Source organism: Anarhichas minor, unplaced genomic scaffold (assembly GCF_050575085.1).
Source record: "Anarhichas minor isolate MPS153535 unplaced genomic scaffold, ASM5057508v1 ptg000003l, whole genome shotgun sequence".
Taxonomy (NCBI): domain Eukaryota; kingdom Metazoa; phylum Chordata; class Actinopteri; order Perciformes; family Anarhichadidae; genus Anarhichas; species Anarhichas minor.
Window position 1 is genome coordinate 9160001 of NW_027466449.1, and position 21799 is coordinate 9181799.

The 21799-nt window shown below is 40.6% G+C and overlaps 1 protein-coding gene across 1 annotated transcript in view; it reads left to right on the plus strand.

Annotated features, from left to right (window-relative positions):
• Positions 1-21799, plus strand: part of LOC142949638 (voltage-dependent calcium channel subunit alpha-2/delta-3-like) — a 106298-nt gene that overhangs the window by 1214 nt on the left and 83285 nt on the right. The window contains exon 3 of the mRNA XM_076091395.1: positions 19210-19326. Coding sequence (XP_075947510.1) covers positions 19210-19326 — 117 coding nt within the window. The remainder of the gene's footprint in view (positions 1-19209; positions 19327-21799) is intronic.

Here is a 21799-nt window from a genome sequence, read left to right on the forward strand (position 1 = left end):
CACACACACAGATATACTCTCCGGAAAGCAATTTTTTTTTTTGCTAAGCAACTGAATGTTCCTCACATTTCTAACACCCTCTTTACTCTTTTCGTACCTCTCTGCAGTCTGTTCCCATCCCGCTTCCACTAAATTTGAGTGTGATGGAATGCAAATTTCCCAAATGGAGGGTCAGTTGATGAAGCATGAGTTAACACTGGCTAATGGATAGCCGGTGGATAAAGGGCCAAGCCGCAGCTAACCTCTCAGCGGGTGCACAGACACAATGTTGTGCTTGGGGCCATCAGTTACAGGGTCCCGTCGGATGCATAGACCCACTGTGGTGTGTGGCTGCTGTTTGGTGTCACACAGGCCAAACTAGTGATCTGACACAAAAACTCACACATGTACCCTTTAAATGAGTGCACACACAGAATGCACCCTCCCTCCCACACACATACAGTAGATGTAGCACATGACACACGTGCACTGCATATTAACAAGCACAGTCACATAGACACATATAGGCCTATAGCGTGGATTTCATCAGTTATACTTGGAAGCCAGAGGAGTGGCGTTATCTTGTTGATAGGATAAAAACTGTTCCCCCCCTCTCATCTTTTTCTGCCTCCAAAAAAAAGATAACCCTCCCACAGAGTGACGACCTCTTTATGAAATGCAAATGAAGGCCGCAGGGTTAATTGAGCAAAGAAAAGACTGGAGACCTCTTTGTGGGAAAAGTGCATCTTTGACACCAAATGTTGCAAGTATAGTGTTGTTCCCTGTGCCCACTTGCTGGATCTCACAGTATTGTCAGATGTACAGGGTTTATAGCTGCATGCTCACCGTCCTGTATGTTTTCCCTTTTTGTGTGTCCGGTATAGTCTAGCAGCTCTTGTCCAGGAACGCTGAGGAGGGACCACAGTTTCCCCAAGGGCAAATGCTTTTAAATAGGCAGAAAGAATGAGGGATATACACTGGTGTACATAGAGAGGAGGAGGGTAGTGAGGAGAAAAGACCAAGGCTTGTGTGTGTGTGTGTGTGTGTGTGTGTGTGTGTGTGTGTGTGAGAGAGAGAGCGTGTGTGTTTGTTTCCCCTGGGCAAGGGACAGATAGACTCAGTATCCCTTCAGTTACATCTCCGACCCTATAGTGTAACAAAACTCCCTTGCAAAGCACCATACCCCCCCCCCCCCCCCCCCCCCCCCCCCCGCTCTCAATTCAATTCAATTTGTTTTATTGGCATGAAAGTTTAAAAACAGTATTGCCAAAGCATCAAAAAAAAATTAAACATACAATAATATTAATACACAATAACATTAATATAACATATAGATTGAATATTAATTATATATGTATACAGTGTGTGTGAGTGTGTGTAGGTCACTCACTGTCCCTCAGGTTGTGGCATGTTAATACGTATTGGACAGCAAGATATGCTCTATCTCCTTCTCCTAGGAGTATTTTCAATTCTCAGATGTCACTAAATTCTTTAAAACCTGAAATTACAGAGTTGAATTATTTAAAGTACATGTTCCTAATTTTATTGAATGTTTAGGAGGAAGTGCATCTCTCTCTCTCTCTCTCTCTCTCTCTCTCTCTCTCTCTCTCACACACTATGCATACAACTTAACCTGAATCATGCTGCATAAATAGACAAACACGAGGGATTATTTGAATGTTCTGGTGTTTTGCTGAATCTTTTTCGCTGAAACATTAAGAAGGGAAAAAGCTGGACCAGTAGCTGGTAGTTCAATTATTATAAGCTGCCTCATGACGATGCACAAATGTAATTGTTACAATTGAATCAAAATTTCTGTACAGTAGTTTTAAAGTCTTGCACCTATACTGTGGCCTGTGCTTTTACTTCGTGTTCCAAGTTAAAATGCCAAAAATGTCAGTTTCTCTGTTGACTAGATTTTTGATTTTACTTCCAATGTAATCTTCTTGAATGAGAGATATTCTTAAAAAGTTCAACATAAAACCATGCCATAAATGACTTTCTGAGATCATTTATATAGATGCTTTCAGTAATTTCAGTCAGAATGGAAACAGGTTTGTAGACTCAATTTTGGACAAATTTATGACTTGAAATAGTCAAGTATTGCATGACTACTAAGTTGTAAAACAATTCACAGAAGGACCTAGAGTACAGAAATTATTGAAATCTAATCATTTGAATATAAAGACAGAAATTTGAAATCATTATTTATTTAATCCAGTTGGACCAGATTTGGCCTTTGATCCAAGCCCCCTTCTCCTCTTTCTTCTCCTCTACTGTCCTGAGCTGTCCTCCCTTCTCATGCCACATCGGAAACAGCTCTTCTTTCAAGGTTATACCAGTAGGGCATGTGTGTGTGTGTGTGTCTCTCTCTCTCTGTCTGTGTGTGTCTGTGTGAGGTTGTGTTGTTCTAACTTGTGTTAGAGTCCCTGAAGAAGAAGAAGAAGAAGAAGAAGAAGAAGAAGAAACCATCATGATCAATAAAGCCTTCAATTTGTTACACAAATCAGACGTTAGCAAACACAACACACGTGCACATTGAACACTGTGCACACATACAACGGAAAGAAGACTTTTGTTTGAAACACATTAAACATCTCCCACTGATAGTTAGAATTAGCTCTGTGTGTTTTACCCTCTTCACTGCTATTCTGTCGAAATCTTTAATTTCATGTATCATTGAGCAACCTGTCTATACGAGCCAGCCTGGCTGTGATGGCTGTGTCTGTCTGTGTCTGTGTGTGTGTGTGTGTGTGTGTGTGTTGTTGGCTGGACTAGTTTTCACCTCACTGATGTTATGGCTTTCTGGAATCAAAGTAGTGGGACATTATGCCACGCTGAAATAACTTCAAGCCTCTTGGTAATGGAAGATATAAGACAAATGATCATTCTGTGGGATCGCCATAGCGGCTGGCACGTCGGCTTTATATTTTTTTAAAGTATGAGCTGTAGGCAGCAGGCGTACCGTGCTGTATGTCTTCGCAGCGTGTGTATGTCTTAAATTTGCATACCTACTAAAAGCATGCTCAATCACACATTCACACACACACACCGTTTACACAGCAAAAGATCGGAGGATGATAGGAAAAAGTAATGATGTGTGACCAAGAGTATGCTGGAATCGATTTGCCTGGATGGGGAAGACGAGTTTGTGTGTCTGGGTGTGTGAGCATGTATGGTGTGCTATACCGTTCTCCTTTTATTACCAAAGAGCTTAATGCTGCAAGCCACTGACATGTTGACATGCTGACAATATTCTTGAACAACGAGCAAAAGAAGACATAGTGGAGTGGTTCCTCAAAAAGAAGCGGTAGATGAAAAATATCTATCAGTATAAAAGTCGTCCAGTGAAGTGAAGCACAGCATACGTGTGCTGGGCTTATGGAGTATAGACAGAAAGATGTCTTGAATTCCATTTCTTTTCTGACTACCCACTACCTTAATAAACTTAAAATCATTGTGGGGTATTTCTATAAAATACAATGTTATCACTGATTGATTTAAAAAATCAAAAGAAAATGAACCTTACCTTATAAAATAGACCCCCTTTAAAATCTATCCATCAAAATTCATTTGTAGCATCCTTCATAGTTAGTGCAAAAACATATTTTTAAAAAAAGCCTATTTTTGTCTTGATACCAGTTAATTTGGCTTTATTTAATGGGCTGCCTGGTTGTCTAGAATCTAATAAACCCAAGAGATCAGTTCATTCTGTTATGATTTACACACAACAGCAATTTGTTTTGATCTATTGGAGACTTTACTATAAGACTTGTCTCATAGAAACACGTCTTAATACTACAGAAGGCACTTTGTCTGTATTGGAAAAAAATATATATCTATTTTTGTTTTGAATATGTATTTTAGACACACTAACCAGATTTAAGAGTGTGACTAATTATCTAATTTAGAAGTGGAAATGATTATGCATCTCAGTTTTTCATGTTCATTTAAAATTAATGACATATTTGGATGGCAACAGTGGAAAGTTTTATTTTTATTATTTTTTTAGATTTTCCACTCAGTGCTTTCATTTTTAATTTGATTTAGCATTTTTCATTCCCAAATGTCATGCATTTGTCATACTTGTTCAAAAGTGCCGTTTGTTTCTTACACAAATCGTCCTTTTCAAATATTTCTAAAGAAAATGTTTTATTTTTGTTAGCATATGTGTTAAGAAGTACATTTGTTGAACTCAATGCTAGAATAATTTCAGTGTTATATTGTGGACCTATACATCTGTGAATTTTAATTACCAGAGGAGGCCTTTTCCCTCTACAAATACCCACACATTTCATATAGTGTAGTTTCTAAGATGCTACTGTAATTTTGGTTTCAAATAAATAAATATAAAATATAAAATGAAGAGTTCTAGTATTTCTCCACCACAATTACATTATCGGAGAATGCTTTTAGACAATCCTGTTGGACATATATTATGTGACTCTTTTGGTAGCTAGTCAAAAATTGCTGTGGTTCAACATGTTGTGAAAAAATGTGAAACATATAGAGTTTTAGGCTGCAATTTTTTGGGTCCATTAATTCAAAATTGTTTGGTCAAACTCCTTCGCTTGTTCTTCAGAATCATTTAAAGAGAAGTTATACTTATTTCTCTTTTTGCCCTCTATTTGCCTTTCCTGCCCCATTGATGACTTTGTCTGTGTGTGTGTGTGTGTGTGTGTGTGTGTGTGTGTGTGTGCGTGTTTCTGTTGTGTCTGTGTGTGCGTGTGCTGGTGCCAGTCTGCTGCCAAGGGTGGGTGATGGCTGAGATGTTCCAGTGTAACAGTGTGTCAGTGAGGGGGTGACGGCTGCAGATTAGATTTAGCTTTGGGAAAATTGAATAGCTGTCAGGTTTGGTTCAGCACGGCTGGCGACGAGGTGAGTGAAGGGGGTGTGGAGAGGTGTGTACTGATGACTGTCCCTCGTCCCCTAACCTCCCCTAACCCTCCCATTTCTTCTCCTGCTTCTTTCCCCCCTCCCACTCTTATTCTCATTGACCAAAGCATGATCTTGCTAAATTTAATTCCGTTACTGTTCGTAGAGCGTGAGGGAAGACAGAGGTGTGTGTGTGTGTGTGTGTGTGTGTGTGTGTGTGCATGTGTGTGCATGTGTAAGAGAATAAAAAGAGTGAAGAAAGACGGAGGAATGCCGTGTCCCAGAGTTAATTACAGCGTTAGCAGGCGAGAGTGCAGCCTGTGCTGCTATTCTTTCATGTCCTATAGGCCAGCTTTAGCCAACACAGCCACTCACTCACACTGTAATTAGTGCTTTGTTGGTGAGAAAGCATGAGAAAAGCCTCTGTAAATCAAACGCCCTGCCTTTACTGTAGAGCGGTCAGGAGCAAGGGAGCGAGGCCCTTTGCTACCGGATTAAAGAACTTCAATTTTTAAAGAGCACGACTGCTGACGCTGTGTGTGGGGGCTTAAAAAGAATCAAGTGCCTTTTGATGACTTGTTGTGTGGTTTACCTATTTGCTTTATCCCCAATCTTTCTGACTAAGTTAATTTGCGTTAGAAGTGTTTGATTTATTAGGTAATTTGCAAGGAAGTTGATTTTTCTTCCCAGTTCCTGAAGATTTTGCAGAAGATCCACATGCACACGGAGTGTTTTTCATACAGTGTAACACCTTGTGCTCTGTGCTGTTAGGATGATGAATTCGAACACTGAGGATACATATCCTCTTGTCATCTGTCATTGGCTGTTCAGCTCTGACATTGCCTCTGTTGCCCTGCAGATAAAGAGCATCTCACCGTGGCTACATCGGACATTAACTGACGCACACAAGTATGCAAGCATACACACACTCTCACAGATTTCTGTAATTATGACAGATTGTTGTGCTCCGGAATGGATTGCATGCAGAGAGTAAACATAAACGAAACCTGGTAAAGGGGCGGGACGAGTACTATTTAGCACATTAACGTGTGCGACATGTGTGAAGGACTGTCTGTGACTTGCTGCCCACATCCATCATCCTGCCGGTTGTTTGGGTCCACACTGTGTGCTGTAGGTAAAGATGGCCCGTATTGGGCGTCCGACCCATTACAGCTGCTCCATCAATCACAAGTACCTCCTTATATGTCTTAAATCTCTGCATGCTCAGATAATTTGGCTTTATACATTATGGACTAGTACCCCAGCTCTTTCTTTCTTACTTTCCCTCACTTTGTCTCTTTGTTATACCTTCAATATTTCTGTCAACTCTCCCTCCATCAACATTTTCACCCATGTCTTGTTGTGTCCCTGTGCCTTCCGCAATTCTTTTTCTCTCTTTCTCCCCTTCTCTCTCGCACTTTCTCTCCTCCTCTCCCTCCATCTCCTTGCTTTAATAATGGATAGGCTGCAGCTACGGCACTAAAGAATACATGGTAGGGGATCTTGGGACACGCCAGTGTTTGGAGCAAGTGTTGGTGCACACACGCTTAAAAAACTAGTTCCGCTGGCCCAGCACTGTGTCGTGCACTCGCTGCACTCTCAGGCGTCCTCAATATGTGTCCCAAGTCACCCCCTCTGCCTCTGCATCGCCTCTGCCAACACACACACACACTCACACAAACAAACACTTCGTTTGACTGTACTTTATGGAGCCTCACACTGCGCCCCATTTGCACAACACTTCTCATGGACTGTGAGAGTGCTGCCAATTTCAGCTCAGTGGAACAGCAGTAGCCCCGCCTCCTGATGACCTTCACCTGCACTTGCTATCATCTCACCCAAACACACGCTTGCCAACACAGGGTCGAAGAATACAATTATGTATACCCAAAGTTTTAAAAAAAACTACTAACCTACAATGTCGGGCAATATTGAGTAGACATGCAAAATTAATTTGTTAATAAAGGGGGTCATATCGAAATCAAGACTCTTATTCAGCAGATCTGACGCGAAACTATAAGTTTAATGAGATGTCGGGGTAATTGTCCCATATAGACCTTGCGGCTATTTTGGGCGGATTTGTGTAAAATGTTTTAGATTACTTTGAAGGGTTTAAGATTCACAATGTTTTGTAACACACAAATGAGGAAGGCACGAGAAGAGGGTCTGTGATACGCCAACAAAGACGCCACTGAAAAGAAGCTATGCCAAAGTCTCATCCCGGCATCTGGCAGTACTATAGAGGGAGGCTAAATAATAGATTTTTCCCAGACATGAAAATATCCAAATCATGCGTCATTAGAAGGCATATGTATTTGCTGGAAATGCATTGATACGTCATTTAGTAACATTTTCTGAGCCTTACAACTCATAGCAGGGTCAATGTTGTCTGTAGCGGTCTTAATTGTAAATATAAGTCCTCGGTATCGCCACACAGCCGACAAAGGCTTTTTTAATCAAGAAACCTCTGTTTCATGTTACGATGCCAGATGAATCAGTCGACTCGAACACGATGTATTGGCCAGATTCAAAGGTCTGGACCCAGGCAACACTGAAGAATCTCTTCCTCAAACTCAACTTAACTCTATTAGTGGGTGTTTATTTTCCTTTCCTTTTGTGTCTCCTTTACATATCATGTGGGTAAAAGGCCTGTGCTGGCTAATATGCAGATTACATTGTGGTAATGCTGAGCAGTGAGTAAGTGGCAATGATTACTTCGACACAATAATCGATATGGATCAATGCTGAGCCGTATTGATTACATGGTGTTCACGTGCGGTGAGAAAGACAGTTGACAGAGTGGAAAGGAAGCAGTCCACATTTAATCCATAGAGAGACATTTTTGCCAACCCATACATTCTTTTTTATGTCAACTGCATGAAATGTTTTCAATGTTTTGGTCCTCAGTTTGGCCTTTGACTTATCCAATGGTCACAACGTGGTACTGGTTCAAATTGTTCAATGACTCGCAAAAGTTAAATTTAATGCTGGTCATGCTTTAGGTGTGTGGTGACAAAGTATTGGTTATTTAATACCCTGGAGTGGTCTTCTTAACCATTTGGTGAAGCACATTTTGAGCTGTGACATCTTGCCGAGTTGTACTTGACTTGACCTGTTGGTGCCATCTCAAGCACTCGGTTGAAGTACGTTAGGGTGAAGGCTACAACGGATCCGTCTTGTGTAAAACTCTTGCGAGACTTTGTATATGTGGCTGCAAATGAATTTTGGAACCTGTTAAGTTAATTTGGACACTGATCAACTATGGCTGCCAAAAATTGAAAATAGCCTGCTGTTTTGGCCGACAGCGATAAATGAGTATCCTGTTTGATATTGACTGGAAATGCAGCTCCATAGAAATTCTATGAAGTTTTCACTGGACAATCAGTATAAAGGCAGGTTACCATTAGTTGCTGTGGAGGAGGTATGGTTGGTAATACCATTAAATATTCATTCAGTCAGTTGCGTAGTAGGCATCTGGAACCCAAAAGTGATAATGAAAGACTTTCCCCTTCCTGTACAATATGCTGATGGCAATCAGACTTTGATTAGTCCTGCTGGGTCGCAATAGTACAAGCAGTCGTCATGTGGTGTGTAGAATGATATTTACTTTCACAGCAGAGAAACTGACCTCTATTTAAATGCCACAGCATTTGTTAACACTGATGCTGACCACATGCATTCCCACAACACTTCCTTATTTTCAAATATTCACACACACACAGAGAGAGAGAGAGAGATTATTATTTTTTCTTATTCTATTTTATTTAGAAACTGAGAAACAAATCTAATGTTGAAAAAAGTACTATTGTCCAATGTATTGACTTTTAAAACCCCCAAATATTGATGGCAGTTTCATCTGCAAATATCCAGCATCATTCAGGCTCATAATTGATCATATTTATGTAGTGTGTTTATGCTTGTGATGTTTATGTTCTTCAATGTATTTCAGTTTTAGTATATATATTATGTTCTACATTTATTGAAAATTGTTTATTGTATTCGTATATTCAGTTAACTTCGTAGTGTCTACTAATACATTTTTTTGCGGTTCACAAAAGCATTCTTCTCCTCTATAGGTGGTACATTTATTTCCCCCATTTCTTTGTGGGGCCTTCGAAGCAATCTCAAATAAAACTGCGCTCCAAAAAGTACAACTTCCCATAATAAATCTCCAATTGCAAGGATGAATATTACCTTAATACATCCACCACAATGTTTTGCTCTCTCCTTTCACTTTCACACTGGCTGCTGCTAGAATCAATTTGAGACTGTGAGAATGTATGGAATGGAATAGGGAAGCAGCAAGCCACATTGTACGTGCTGCAAAGCATGACAAATGTTTTCCACGACTTTGCTGAAACCAACTGAATGCAGGCAACTACAGATAGACTGTGGACTATTTATCAGTTCCATGTGAACAGATTAGACCTGCGCTTGGTGCTATTATGTTTTTTGGTGAAGTGATTTATGGCTGTATGAAATAAAAAGTGGAGACTGGAGAGAGGGAACTTCCTATACTATACTATAGGCTGCCTTTGCTTTATATATGTACATTATTTTAGTGTGGATGTGTTCCCATGCTGGCATATATTATGTCAGCCTCAGACGTTAAGGAGCATCTGTGTGTGTGTGTGTGTGTGGGTGGGTGGTGGGGGGGCACACCATGATGGCAAGGCATGTGAGGACATTGAAATATGGCGGTCATTAGAGAGAGCAGGGATTTGGCACCCACTCTGTGGGGCAATGGTGCATGCCCAACAGACACAGTGCAGCCTGGGACAATCTCCTGAACGTCGGTACCAGCTATATGCCATAAGGCCTTGTGTGTGTGTGTGTGTGTGTGTGTGTGTGTGTGTGTGTGTGTGTTTGTGTTAGTGTACAGCTGTTATTCCACTGTTTCTCTTAATAGCCCTCAGGCAGCCTTTAAACACTGTCACTGCAAAAGCACTTAGACACACAAACATACACACACACACACACACACTCCGGAGCTGCAGGTGGGTGAATTGTGTTGAGGAGTGAAATGGGTGAGGTGTGTAACTTGTTTCAGTTATACTGAAATAAAAAAGAGCAACACGGCTTGTATCTGGTCAAATATCGGATGGTTTCATAAAGTAATGAGTGCTATTGTTTTAATTTAAACTTGTAGGGAAGGCTACTGCCTGAATGCTAATAGCATTGATGGAGCATTGTAGTATTGTTCTGTGGTCACTCTCCGAGTTAGTGGCAGGATCGGACTGCTAGTTTATTGGACCATTAGAAAAACAAACGAGCCACACCACAAAGAATCCCTGCCCCTGGAACATTTGTCCATTAAGATCAGAAAAACTGCAAAGCAAAAAGGAAAACTATGGGAAACACAAACCAAAAGATTCAAAATAATCACACTGAAGCTGTGATTTTTGATGCAAATTACATTTCACAGTGTAATTATTTTTAAAACTTTGGAATGATAGTAACTTTGGGTTGCAGTTTTTGTTTGCATTCCCAAATTTAATTTCTGAGAGATAAAAAAAAAGAATCATATTTTCATATTTAGTTGTGTAGTATGGATGATACTCAACATGTTGAAGGAGAACCAGCATGGTGGATTTGTTGGTTTGTCGGTTGCTATACCTTTTTGGTCCTGACTGAAATATCTTAAGGTTGTGATCCCCAAAGCATGAAGCCTACTGACTTCAGTGACCCCCTGACTTTTCTCATGATAACACCACGAGGATGACATTGTTTGGTGGTATTAAGTAAAATATCTCAACAATGCAAATACCATGGAATTTTAAACTTTGTTTTGCGTTCATGCTCCCTCAAAGTAAATACATTTCCACTTTGTGTTTAGTGCTAATAAGCAAATATTACCAAGCACATGCTAAACTAAGATGGTGATCACAATATACATTATACCTGCTAAACATCAGCATGTAAGCGTTGCATGTTAGCATGCTGATGTTATCATTTTACGTCTAAGCTGTCCACTGTGTGTGTAGTGTCTCACAGATCCAGCGTGGTCTTTTGGGGAAGTCTCAAGAAATTTGAAACAAGTACAAGTCTGCTCAAGTGTCAAGAGCAAGTCTCAAGTCCTTGAGGTCAAATTTAAATTAAGTTGCAGGTCCCCACAAAACAATCAAGTCAAGGTGTCATTTGGGTATGATTGCATGACCATTAAAATGACCCGAGCGTTAAAATATTCCTTATATGATACAGTAATTGTGTTTTTCTGCTGCAGTATTTGTAGTCTTTATCGACAGATTCTGCATTCACATGTAGAATCTGTAGGCAAAGGGATATTATTTACAATATTATTTTATTGTAATTGAACAATCAGTCTTTAATATGTTCCCTCCCACATTTGGGGATAGTTTGTTCATTGAACTCTCCTGAGATAATGACGGTTGCTGCTCCTATTGATGACTCACACGCTAAGTTCAACAGTTTAGTTGCAAATTAAACTATTAACTGTTTTCAGCAGTCAATTCTGCTGTCGCTGCTGTCAGCCCACTGAAGAATAGGACACCAGCATGTAACAGTGATGACAAAGAAAGACTTGTAGGATCGTTATTTAGCTGTTGTCATCTGTCTAGACTTCACAGAGCGTTAATCAATCAAAAGCAAATAGATACAATATTTGGAACATTGTCACTAAGCCAGACACAAGGATTCGGTTATCTTTCATTGGAATCAGCCTCCAAATTAATGAAGTTGTTTTAAGTGATTCATTGCATTCAACTGGCAAAGTAAAATGGCATGGGATACAGTTTAGAATTTTTACTCTATGTGGTCAACTTTGTATGTTTAACAGTTGATGCCCCCCATCACTGTATTATACACATTAACATTGCATTGCATGTGCAATACCTTTTTAGTTTCATTTTCTTCTATTATGTGTGTTTATCCTGCTTGTTTTTATCTTAATGTCTTTTTGTTTTTTGTTTTATCTTGCTCACTTGCTGCTGGTCACTGTAAGTTAACAAACGTAATTTTGTTGTATGCCTACAATGACAATTAAGTGTCTTGAATCTTGTTTTAGAAGAAAAGAAAAATGAGACCAGGACGCCTACTGCCAAGTGATAGTCAAACCACGATCTGCTTTCCTGGTCATGCTTTTTCAGCCTTTGTCAGTCTGACCGCGGGGTAGATGTCCAGGAGCCAGTAACAGACCGCAATGAAGCCTTTCCCAGCTCACTTCTATGGCACAGTCTATTTCCTATCAAGAGCTGCCCTCTTCTCACTGTATGATTGAGTGGTCTGTCAAAGATCTGTGTGTGTGTGTGTGTGTCTGCGTGTGTGTGTGTGTGTGCGTGTACATTTGTTCTCATAATCTTCCCCACTCATTCACAGCACATTGATCTTACTTTGAGACATCTCTGCGTTATGATCAATATCACATTCATCCTCACTGATAGATTTTGCATTATGGTGAATGAAGCAGCAATTAAGGTGTGGCCACTCAGGCAAGACACGTTTATGATCCCATGAGTTTTATCAGTGTTTAAAGAGGTTTTATATCTTTGTGATAAGTATTTACACTAAGTGTTTGATTTACATATTGTCTGTGTTATGTCTGTGTGTGTGTGTGTGTGTGTGTGTGTGTGTGAGTGAGTGTGTGTTTTACTATCCACGGGGAGTGTCTCTGTGCCACCAGATACGCGACTCAGGCCAACATGCTTTTGAGGCAGGGAGGACAAGCGTGAAATGAATTGTTCCACTTCATCTCCGGCCAGCGCTTTTCTTTTAAAGGGAACAATTTGTCGGCTGGCATATAAGGGGAGGGTATGAAAGGAAGAGGGCACAGCAACGATTTGGCGTTCCTGGGAGATCCTGTGATCCAGCACTGATTTCCTGCTGTGGATTTGGGCTGGCGCTCCTGTCTGCTCAAGTAACAGACTTGGAGTGAATGCAACATCAGTCAAAGTGCAATTGTTTCAGACAGTCCCTCGATCCTCACTCTGTGCTTTTCCCCTGGTTGCTGCACATATAGTCTGCACACTCAGTGGTGACACTGTGGCAGAAAGCAGAATTAACTTTTAACCTTGTGATGCCTCTGGGTCCTACCTCTTCTTGCTTTTTCTACTCACCTCCTCTCTCTCCTTGTCTCTACACCGCCGCTCCCCTCCTCCTCCCCGAGCCATGTTGGCTGTAATTACCAACATGGCTTTGGGGAGTCAGTAGTCCTTCATAGGAAATTATGAAACTGCAAGACGTTTGTTCTCCTGATCATGTTTCAGGAGAATATGTGCTCTCGCACTGTCGGCACAAGGTTGCAGCTTGCATTAATGGACACATGGAGACACAACTTTAACTTAATTATCTTTTGTATGTAAAATCTTGCAAATGAACTGCAGTTGTAACTAGCTGATAAAAAGTGTTGTAGAAAGTACATTTCCTTCTGACATGTAGTATAATAAGCATGACATATTTTAGTATATTAAAAAAATCATCATTATCCTACTGGTAGAAAGATTGTGATTTTAATGAAGTACAGCTATTGGAATCTTACTGCTGGTGGCAAATATTGCTTTGCAGCATTGTTTTATTGTTTTAATGTATTTTATTTAATATTCCAAAACATTGTGATTTGCAGCGACACCATGCTTTACAAAATTTTACTCGGTAACATATGAACGACATTGATATTGATCTGCTGATCTGCTGCTGAGTGTCCATTTATGGATGAATGAAAGAAAGAAGGAGACATTTTGTTTCGATAAGTGCTAAAAAGACTGATGGGGAGTCCCTGATACAGTTATTATCTTCCTGTTTTCTCCCTGTTTTCCTCCATTGTTATTGATCCATTGTTATTGATCATCAGTATCTTGAAGTAGTGACTTTCAATCAAAGGTTTTTACAAGAACACTTGACTTGTGTGACAAACATGTGAATCTTGAGGACTGTTCCACACTTTTTGATCATTTCAGGGGCCTCAGTACATCATCTGTAAAATGGACTTATTGGTCTCTTTGTCCCTGTGTAGTCTCTTCTCGTGTCCTCAAGCACACGCGCACACACACACGCACACGCACACGCACACACACACACACACACACACACACATTCAGAGGCTTTTCTGAGCCGTGTCTCTTTTGTTCATCAAATCAGACTCATCTAGTTGTAGTCAGAGAAGCTGGCAGAAGCAAACAACACAGACGGGGCTGCTTTATGTGAATGAAAACGATACAACACAGCTTGAATCAGACTGGATAGAATAGCACACAGACTTGTAATTCAGGGTAGTCTGCTCGTCGTCTTGGCACATACTTCTGCCTCTCCTTGTCTGCCGTGAATGTACAGCTTCGTTTAGTGGGCCAGAGAGACAGGAAACATCTATGCAAAAACACTGTTTATTTGGGCTTTTACATTTACTTTTAGGTGTAAATTATGTTTTTTAAATTCAATAATTAATAAGTGTAAAATAAGAAGAGATTTTATGTCTGTGCGCACACACACACACGGAGAGAGAGAGAGAGATTCAAACAGCTGTGAGCTTGTGTGAGAGTGGGCCAAGGTAAAGTGGGCTCTGGTGACGCGTAAAATGAGCTGGGATTTGGGGAATTGAAGTTCAGTCTTAGTGTGAAATTAAGTTTTTCCCCTTCATTAATCACTTTAATATCAAACCCCAAGGAATTGACATACATATATGAAAACACACGTGATATTATGTCATTCACATATTATGATGAATGACAAAACAAAGAAAAAGGTGCTTTTACGCAGGTATTCTGCCATCTGCTTCTGCATATCTTTTGGAGCGACTGTGTACTTACTGGATAATTTATTGAGTTTTCTATGCATGTGGGTGGGTGCCAGTGTGCATATGCAGGCTTGCACATGTCTCTGTTTCTGTGTGCTAAAGTGCAGCCTGGATATGGCGATGGTAGCCTCTGATTGTTGTCCTAGAGTCAGAGCACCGTGCAGGAGAGAGATTAGCAGCATCAGCTCGTTCGTGTGATGCGGCACAGCAGAGGGGTGAGGGGGGGAGAGAGAGAGAGAGACGGATTGAGTTACCACAGACCATACAATGTGTGTCACCACTGCTTGTCTTCAACACAGTTGAAAGGACTTTTTGCAATGGACACATTATGCAGCCTTAGCAGCCTGATATATGTCTTTCAAGGCGAAAAGTAAAAGTTGTGACTGGGCTGTAGTTTCATACATGGGCAGACAGTTATTTTGGCTTAGAAGCACCGTATGGTGCTCAAGTGACAACGACTGGCTGCAGGGCAGCTTCAAAGAGTGACTGTATACTGTACAACACACTGAGCCTCACCCTCCTAAGCTGTCAGTCATTTAGCGTGGTTGAATACACTATTGCTAACTAACTGAAAAAGAATAAAACAATCATCCATCTAACAGTGAACAGTAAGGTTTCAGCTGGAGACTGCCCCAACCAGTCTTTTTTGCCTGTATTTGTAATGCGAAATGGACTCCAATATAGAGGATGTATACAATGGAGGTGAATGGAATGGAGTTTGTGGTGCTCATGGTGTGAAAAAACAATGTTTAAAAAAAATCAGCAGTGCCTCTTTCCAATGTGTTTTTTTTTTTTAGAAAGACACATTGCTGTTGAGTTTGTAATGTGTCCATTAATGCATTTTTCTGTGACCATCACCAATAAAAGTCTTTTCACCATTGCATAGAGGTGGCAGCAGAAATATCAGAGGTGGACATTTCAAGGCCTAGGCAAATTTAACCCAAATTTTCTGCAAGAGGAAAAAATGTTTTCTGTAATTCGTAGGACCGATCCTTATATGAACAATTTACAACCCCATATTGTAGCAGCTAAGCCGGCTGGTAAAATGTTTTGAAACCACTGTTAAAATATGGAACCACTTCATTGTTAGTTGTGTAGTTTGAGCTGAAGCTGCAGGACATATTATAGGTGAGCACTGCAGAATTCTCCCTGGTGAAATGAGTACATGCGACTGGTAAATCAGGCCACTATCCAGGTGCACAAACCAGCAAATAGAACAATCCTCAGGGAAAAGGGAAAAGAACATTATTTTGTGCTCGACAGCAGAGTCAGGCCAAAACATACAATTCCTGGAAGATGGTGTCACTGCTCAGCAGGAGATGAGCAGCTAGAAGACATGAACAGTTACTCCAGCCCAGTGTTACATCCCAATACAAGCCACCTCCTCCAAAGCAGAAACGTCCCAAGACTTGTGTGGTACTTCTCAGGTGACAAGGACTAAATGTTTCCTGAGAAAAATGTAATAAATTAAAATAATTTACAAAAAGCAACTCTATATGTTGTAGGTTTATATATTCGAATAATATTTGACCTTAAGTTGCCGATGAAGCCCGTTGAAGAAGCTTTCCTGTCCCCTCTCCTGGGAAATGGTGGTTCTGGATGTATGTCAGTTGGCTTTCCTGTGATGTTGATGTGATGTGAAGAGGCTAGCTTCAGGCTAATTAGGTCTGGTTTGCTCTGGCCTGCCTGACTGAACATAGCGCTGCAGACAGCCTGTGGTCATCTGGACCCTCTTCGCCTCTCACAGACCACACAAACGTGATTGCAAACACATAAACACTTCGGCTCAGGGCATGGGAACTCGTTGCTTTCCTTATGCCTCGGTGAAGTGTGTAAAATCTGTCAGTTCTGGGCCAGTTTCATGGACAAGGAATATACTGATTTCAAAAGAAAAGACTTAATAACTGTGTTTAGGGAGGATTTTTAGCAATGAAGTCAGCCATTCATTTATATAATTAGCAAAGGAAGTGGGTGCAGAGAAGAAGATGGATGAAAGAGGAAAGCAGGAGATATACCAACTCCAATAGAGAAGCTGCAGGGATCAAGTAAAGGGAGAATGGACAAGGAGAAAATTGGTGAAGAGACCAGTCAAGCCAGTTCAGGTTTGAGCCGCCGCTGACCTGTCAGCTTTAACAACCCACCACTACCAGCCAGGAACCAGGCTTTAAACCTGGATTTTCTGTTCCTCCAACACACAGCGGTTGTCAGTCATCAGTGGGATTATCGCTCTGATTTTCATACGGTTATGGTCGCTGTAATTCGGCTTCTGAGTCATCAGCCCGTCACTTTGATTGGCTACAGAATATGTTACTCGAGGCTGCAATTAATAAGCAGTGCTTTTGGGTGAGGGACACAAGTTTATTTGAGAAAATGTGAAACTTGTGATTGTGGGGTCGTTGTCACGCAGAACAGTTCTGAAGAGAAATAATTGTATCTAACAGGACGTTATGGTAACACGTATTGAGGTGCGTCTTCCCATTGTAGGATTTATTTAATTATTTTCATTCTTTCTTCCCTTCCCTCTCTGTGTCTGATCCAATCTCAGACATATGCGAAACAGAAGCACATTTGGACGGCTGCACCGGAGCTTTTGAAGACGATCTTGATACTCCAAACTGTGGCATGCAAATGAAATTGGCAGCAAAGGCACCACTTCGGCAGCGTTTCAAAGGCACACAGACGGTTCAGTGTTATGGTTGTGAACATAGTGTTGATTCTATTATATGGAGATAAAGATGAAACAGTGAGTGTTTCCCCTGATGAATTTGATTTTATTCAAGCATTCCCTGGCTTCTTAATGTCAGTAGCTCTTTTCTGTCCCTGCTGCTCGTTGCTCCACCTGTCTTTAATAACCCCAGACTCCATTATGATTATGATGAATCAAACCCTCTTCTCTTTAATCACTCCAATTGCTATCAAAAAATCCCTTCCACTTAAGCTCTTATTTTAAATCCATATTAAACCAAATGATTCCCTTCTGCCCACCTGCAGCTCTTTAAATTTGTACAGCATTTCACACCACCCTCTGACCTCCCACTTCAGTATTACTTTCCTGTGCTCTCTCTGTTCATCCATTATCCTATTTCTCTACTTTCTACCTTCACTTTTCACCCTTCACATCCATCCACCTTCCCTTTCTTCCACATCCTACCTGTCTTTGCATCTCTTGAATCTCTTTGCACCCACACAGTGTTTGCTCTCCCTATCTTTTCTCTCTCTCTTGTCTCTCTTTTTGTCTCCCTTTATCTCTGTTTGGTTACGTCTTCGCCTTGGGATGGAGGCAATCAAGCAATGTGGCCATAATTCTAACAAGATAACAATCAATGTTCACATTCAGTGTCCTCTCTCGGCGTCCTTTTTTCGTACTCGATTCACCCTCGAGTTCACCCTTATCAAATGTTTTGGTACGAAGCAGTAAAAATATTCCTCTCTGTTTGGTGATGTCCTGCAGTTTTTCAGATGATTGCCTAAATCTAAAAGCTGCCGCCTCAGTGTTTGATGTTGTCCCTATTTCTCCTCCTACCGTGATCCCTCTCCCCTCGCTCAGCTCCTTGTGTGTTGCTGTACAGGAGCAGCTGAGAGCATGCGTCTAAGCAGGTTGGCATAACATTAGAGGGGGCATGCTATTTGATATGGCGGTAATCTGCTGTTAAATCCCCCAAGAGTGAAACACAGTCGCCTACAGCTTTGCAGAGATTTCAAAAATGGTTTTCTTTTCTTCTTACTCTTTTTTTCTGTAGTGGTATACCTCCTCACTTAGATCAGCTCTGCATATATGTGTGTGTGTGTGTGTGTGTGTGTGGCATGCATTGGTGTGGAATTAGCAAGACTTAATGTCACTGTCCCCGGTTATGGTGCCGGTTAAGTTAAGCACCCTAGAATTGCAGAATAATGTGATTTAGTGTGGGGCAGATACGGAGGGCAGTGGCGTGTCATCGATGCTTTATGTGTGGCTGGTAAAAGTGGAAGGTGGCTGATAATTCTCTTGGCTGAGCTGATTGGTTTTGTTTCTATGTAGATCAGTTTGGAGAAGCAAGTCCTTCTAATATTCCACTTTTGAACCACTGATTTCTTTGTAGCGTTTTTTATATTGTAATTTTAGCACTGCTACTTTTGGTTACTCTATATAAACAACACCTATTACATGTCTTTTCATCCTGGAACAGGAATCCCTTCTAGTATGTAGTGCTTCTTAACAATTCTTTCATTTGTTTCCTGTTAAACTCTTTTTTTTTGTGAAGTTTTCCTTAACAAAGATCTACTGTAGATTGTGTCAGATGCTGTAAACAGCCTACTAAGGCCAACTTATGATTTTAGTTTGTATAAATAAACTGCTTTTTTTAGCTTCTGCATTTCCAAAAAATGACCCAAATACAATAATGCTTTCATAAGTATGTTTATAAGACTAAATTGTTGATATTATCTTGACCTATTTTTGTCCATTTCCTTGCTTTGCCTGAGAAATATTACTATAGGTAGGACTATGTCCATGCTATAAACTATCTATTGATTGCAAAGTTAAATTATTAAAACACATTGTTTACATTTAACAGTTTATTTAACTGTCGCAGCAATTGTAACCTGAACAAGAACGTGTGGTTTTCTTTCAGAAATACAAGGAGTTTGAGCGGGCCGTGCGAGTGCAGGAGATTGACGGGCTGCGTCTGGTGAAGAGGCTGGCAGAGGACATGGAGGAGATGTTTCACAAGAAAGCCCAGGCAATGAAGGTACTCGTTGCTTCCAGATTGTTCATCCATCACACGAAACCTAAACCTTGCTTAGAATTAAGCAAAACATTTTAAATACAAACCAACTACTATAAAAGCACAAGGAAATATAAAGATTTTATTTTATTTAGAATATATTTCTAACATTTCACAGACACTGCAGAACATAGCACATAACAATAACTGTCCAATCACAAAATAGAAGTAACAATAGACTCAGTTGCATTGGCTCATTTATTCCCAGAGAGGCTGGGAAGGAAAAGCAAAGGTACTCGACGGAGATCAGTGAAATCACTTGCTGACCCTATTTGATGTCTGAAGAAGTGCTGTAGTGTCACATTGCTTGAGTGGAACCAGACACATATTGCATTTTCTGTGTGTATGTGTGAGAGAGATATGTGAAAGACCGGGTGGGGTGACAGACAGAGAGAGACTGTGAGCCACTGTCACTTAATTGATCCACTCAGACCAACCATCAGTATCTAAGAGGCCACTTTAAGACAAAGCTCGAAACTGAAACCAAAATTGTGTAGTTTTGATTTTTGTTTGTCTTTTCCCCTTGTTTTGTTCAATGCTGTGTGTATGTGGACTGGATAGACTGTAGCGTTAGTATTCTCTGGTGACCAAATACTGTGCTTAAGTAAGTTCTAGGTACTTAATACTTTAGCAAAAGATTGTATTTTTTACTCTCGAGCATTTATCTGACAGTCAATGGTTACCTTGCAGATTGAGACATATTATCTACTCATTAAATACGCATTTTATATTAAATTTAAGTATTATTAAGTAGAATTAAAATACTAAATTATGGTGCATCAGACATAATAATAATCCAATAATTATATGATCAAATAACCCCTGAAAGAGGGCATTCTGCATAATGAGTACTCTTATTTTTTTTAAACAAATTCTGTTGATAGTCCTTTTTGGAATGCCTTACTTTCACTGTATTTGTTATTGTGGAATTTTCTTAGATGAAAGATCTGAACACTTTATTCACAACTTTTGTCACATGTATACATGTGTTGTATGAACACAATTGTGTGTGAGCATGTCTGGATATGTGTGATCTTGTCAATGTTGTAATAGGTGCAGTTCAGGATGTGTCCACGGTGCACTGCCTCTCTAGCTCCAGGTGATAGATGTTATCAGGACAACATGGTGCTGTTAACACAAATTGGATTTCCCTCTGAGAGTCTGGTCCAAGGATACAAGCTGAAAGGAAAGCGAGGGAGGAGAGAGAGGGACACAGATAGTGACAAACCATTTCCTTGCTTTAGCTTTGCTTATGCCTGTTATTATTCGACCGGTGCCTTTGCCCGCTTGGATTGCATGACCATGTTTCACTCCCTTTGACAGCATTCACATTTCCACCAGTCCACATGCACAGCTGTTGTCACCAAGCAGAGAAGCTGAAGTATTTCATGCTAATATGAGTCATCTGGCATTTCAAAAATATGACTCCTACTCTTATACAATGATTGCTGGCACGAATGCAAGATTCTAATTGAATATTGTTACTGGTTATGTGTTAACTCCTGTAATAGAAAATGGAGCACTTAATCAGTTTTGTAATAATAATGATCATTTGTTTGGGAATTCAAGCATCGCCTTTTGCTGTCCAAACCAGGATTAACTGTATTTAATTTACGTTAGTCGTTTTTACATTACAGAGAGATATATGTCTTGTCAACCTGTTGCAACTGTCCGATAAACTTTGAGTCTGTGCTGTGAGATTAGATCTATTGAATCTGAAAACATAGTGTGTGTGTGTGCCATCTTCTCAAGAGTGTGTTAAATCCCTGGAGGTAAGAGGACTCGGTTGGCTAATGGCTTCTCTAAAGCCGCCTGGCCGCGTGCTGGATGCCTGATAATTGTACATCTCAGTGGGGTTATTTGTGCCGGTGTGTGTTCATATGTGTGTGGAGTAAAAGTTAGGGGGGTTGATGAGACGGAATACCGGTCACAGGGGTGATGGAATTGCACTCTAGCAAAGACAGATGAAAGCCGAGGGAGGAACAGGAAGAATAACTGTTATGTGGAAGAAAATTGAAGAAAGTGGAGTGAAGAAAAGGGCTGCATGCACACGGAAGAGGATTTAACCCCTTCTCTGCTGCTATCGTGATTGCACTTCACCTCCACCTTTCTCATTTTCAACGCTAACAGTTGGCCTTGTGATGGATTGTTAGTCGCAAACATACAATGGAAGTGTCGATGAGTCCTTTTCCCTCTTTTTCTTCATCTTTCTCCAATTTCCCTCTGCTTTTATTACCCAAACTCTCATCTGTCTGGCCTAGTGAGCAGTCTCACTGCTGCCTTAAGTATCCCTCGCTCCTTTGTCTGTCTCCCCCCCTCTCTACTCCGCCTCTTCCCATCTCTCTGTTTTTTGCTAAAGTATATGTGGCGCTTCAGCGATTCAATTTCCGTGCAGGCGCTCTCCTCCTGTCCGTCAACGTGGCGTTATCTTCCCATC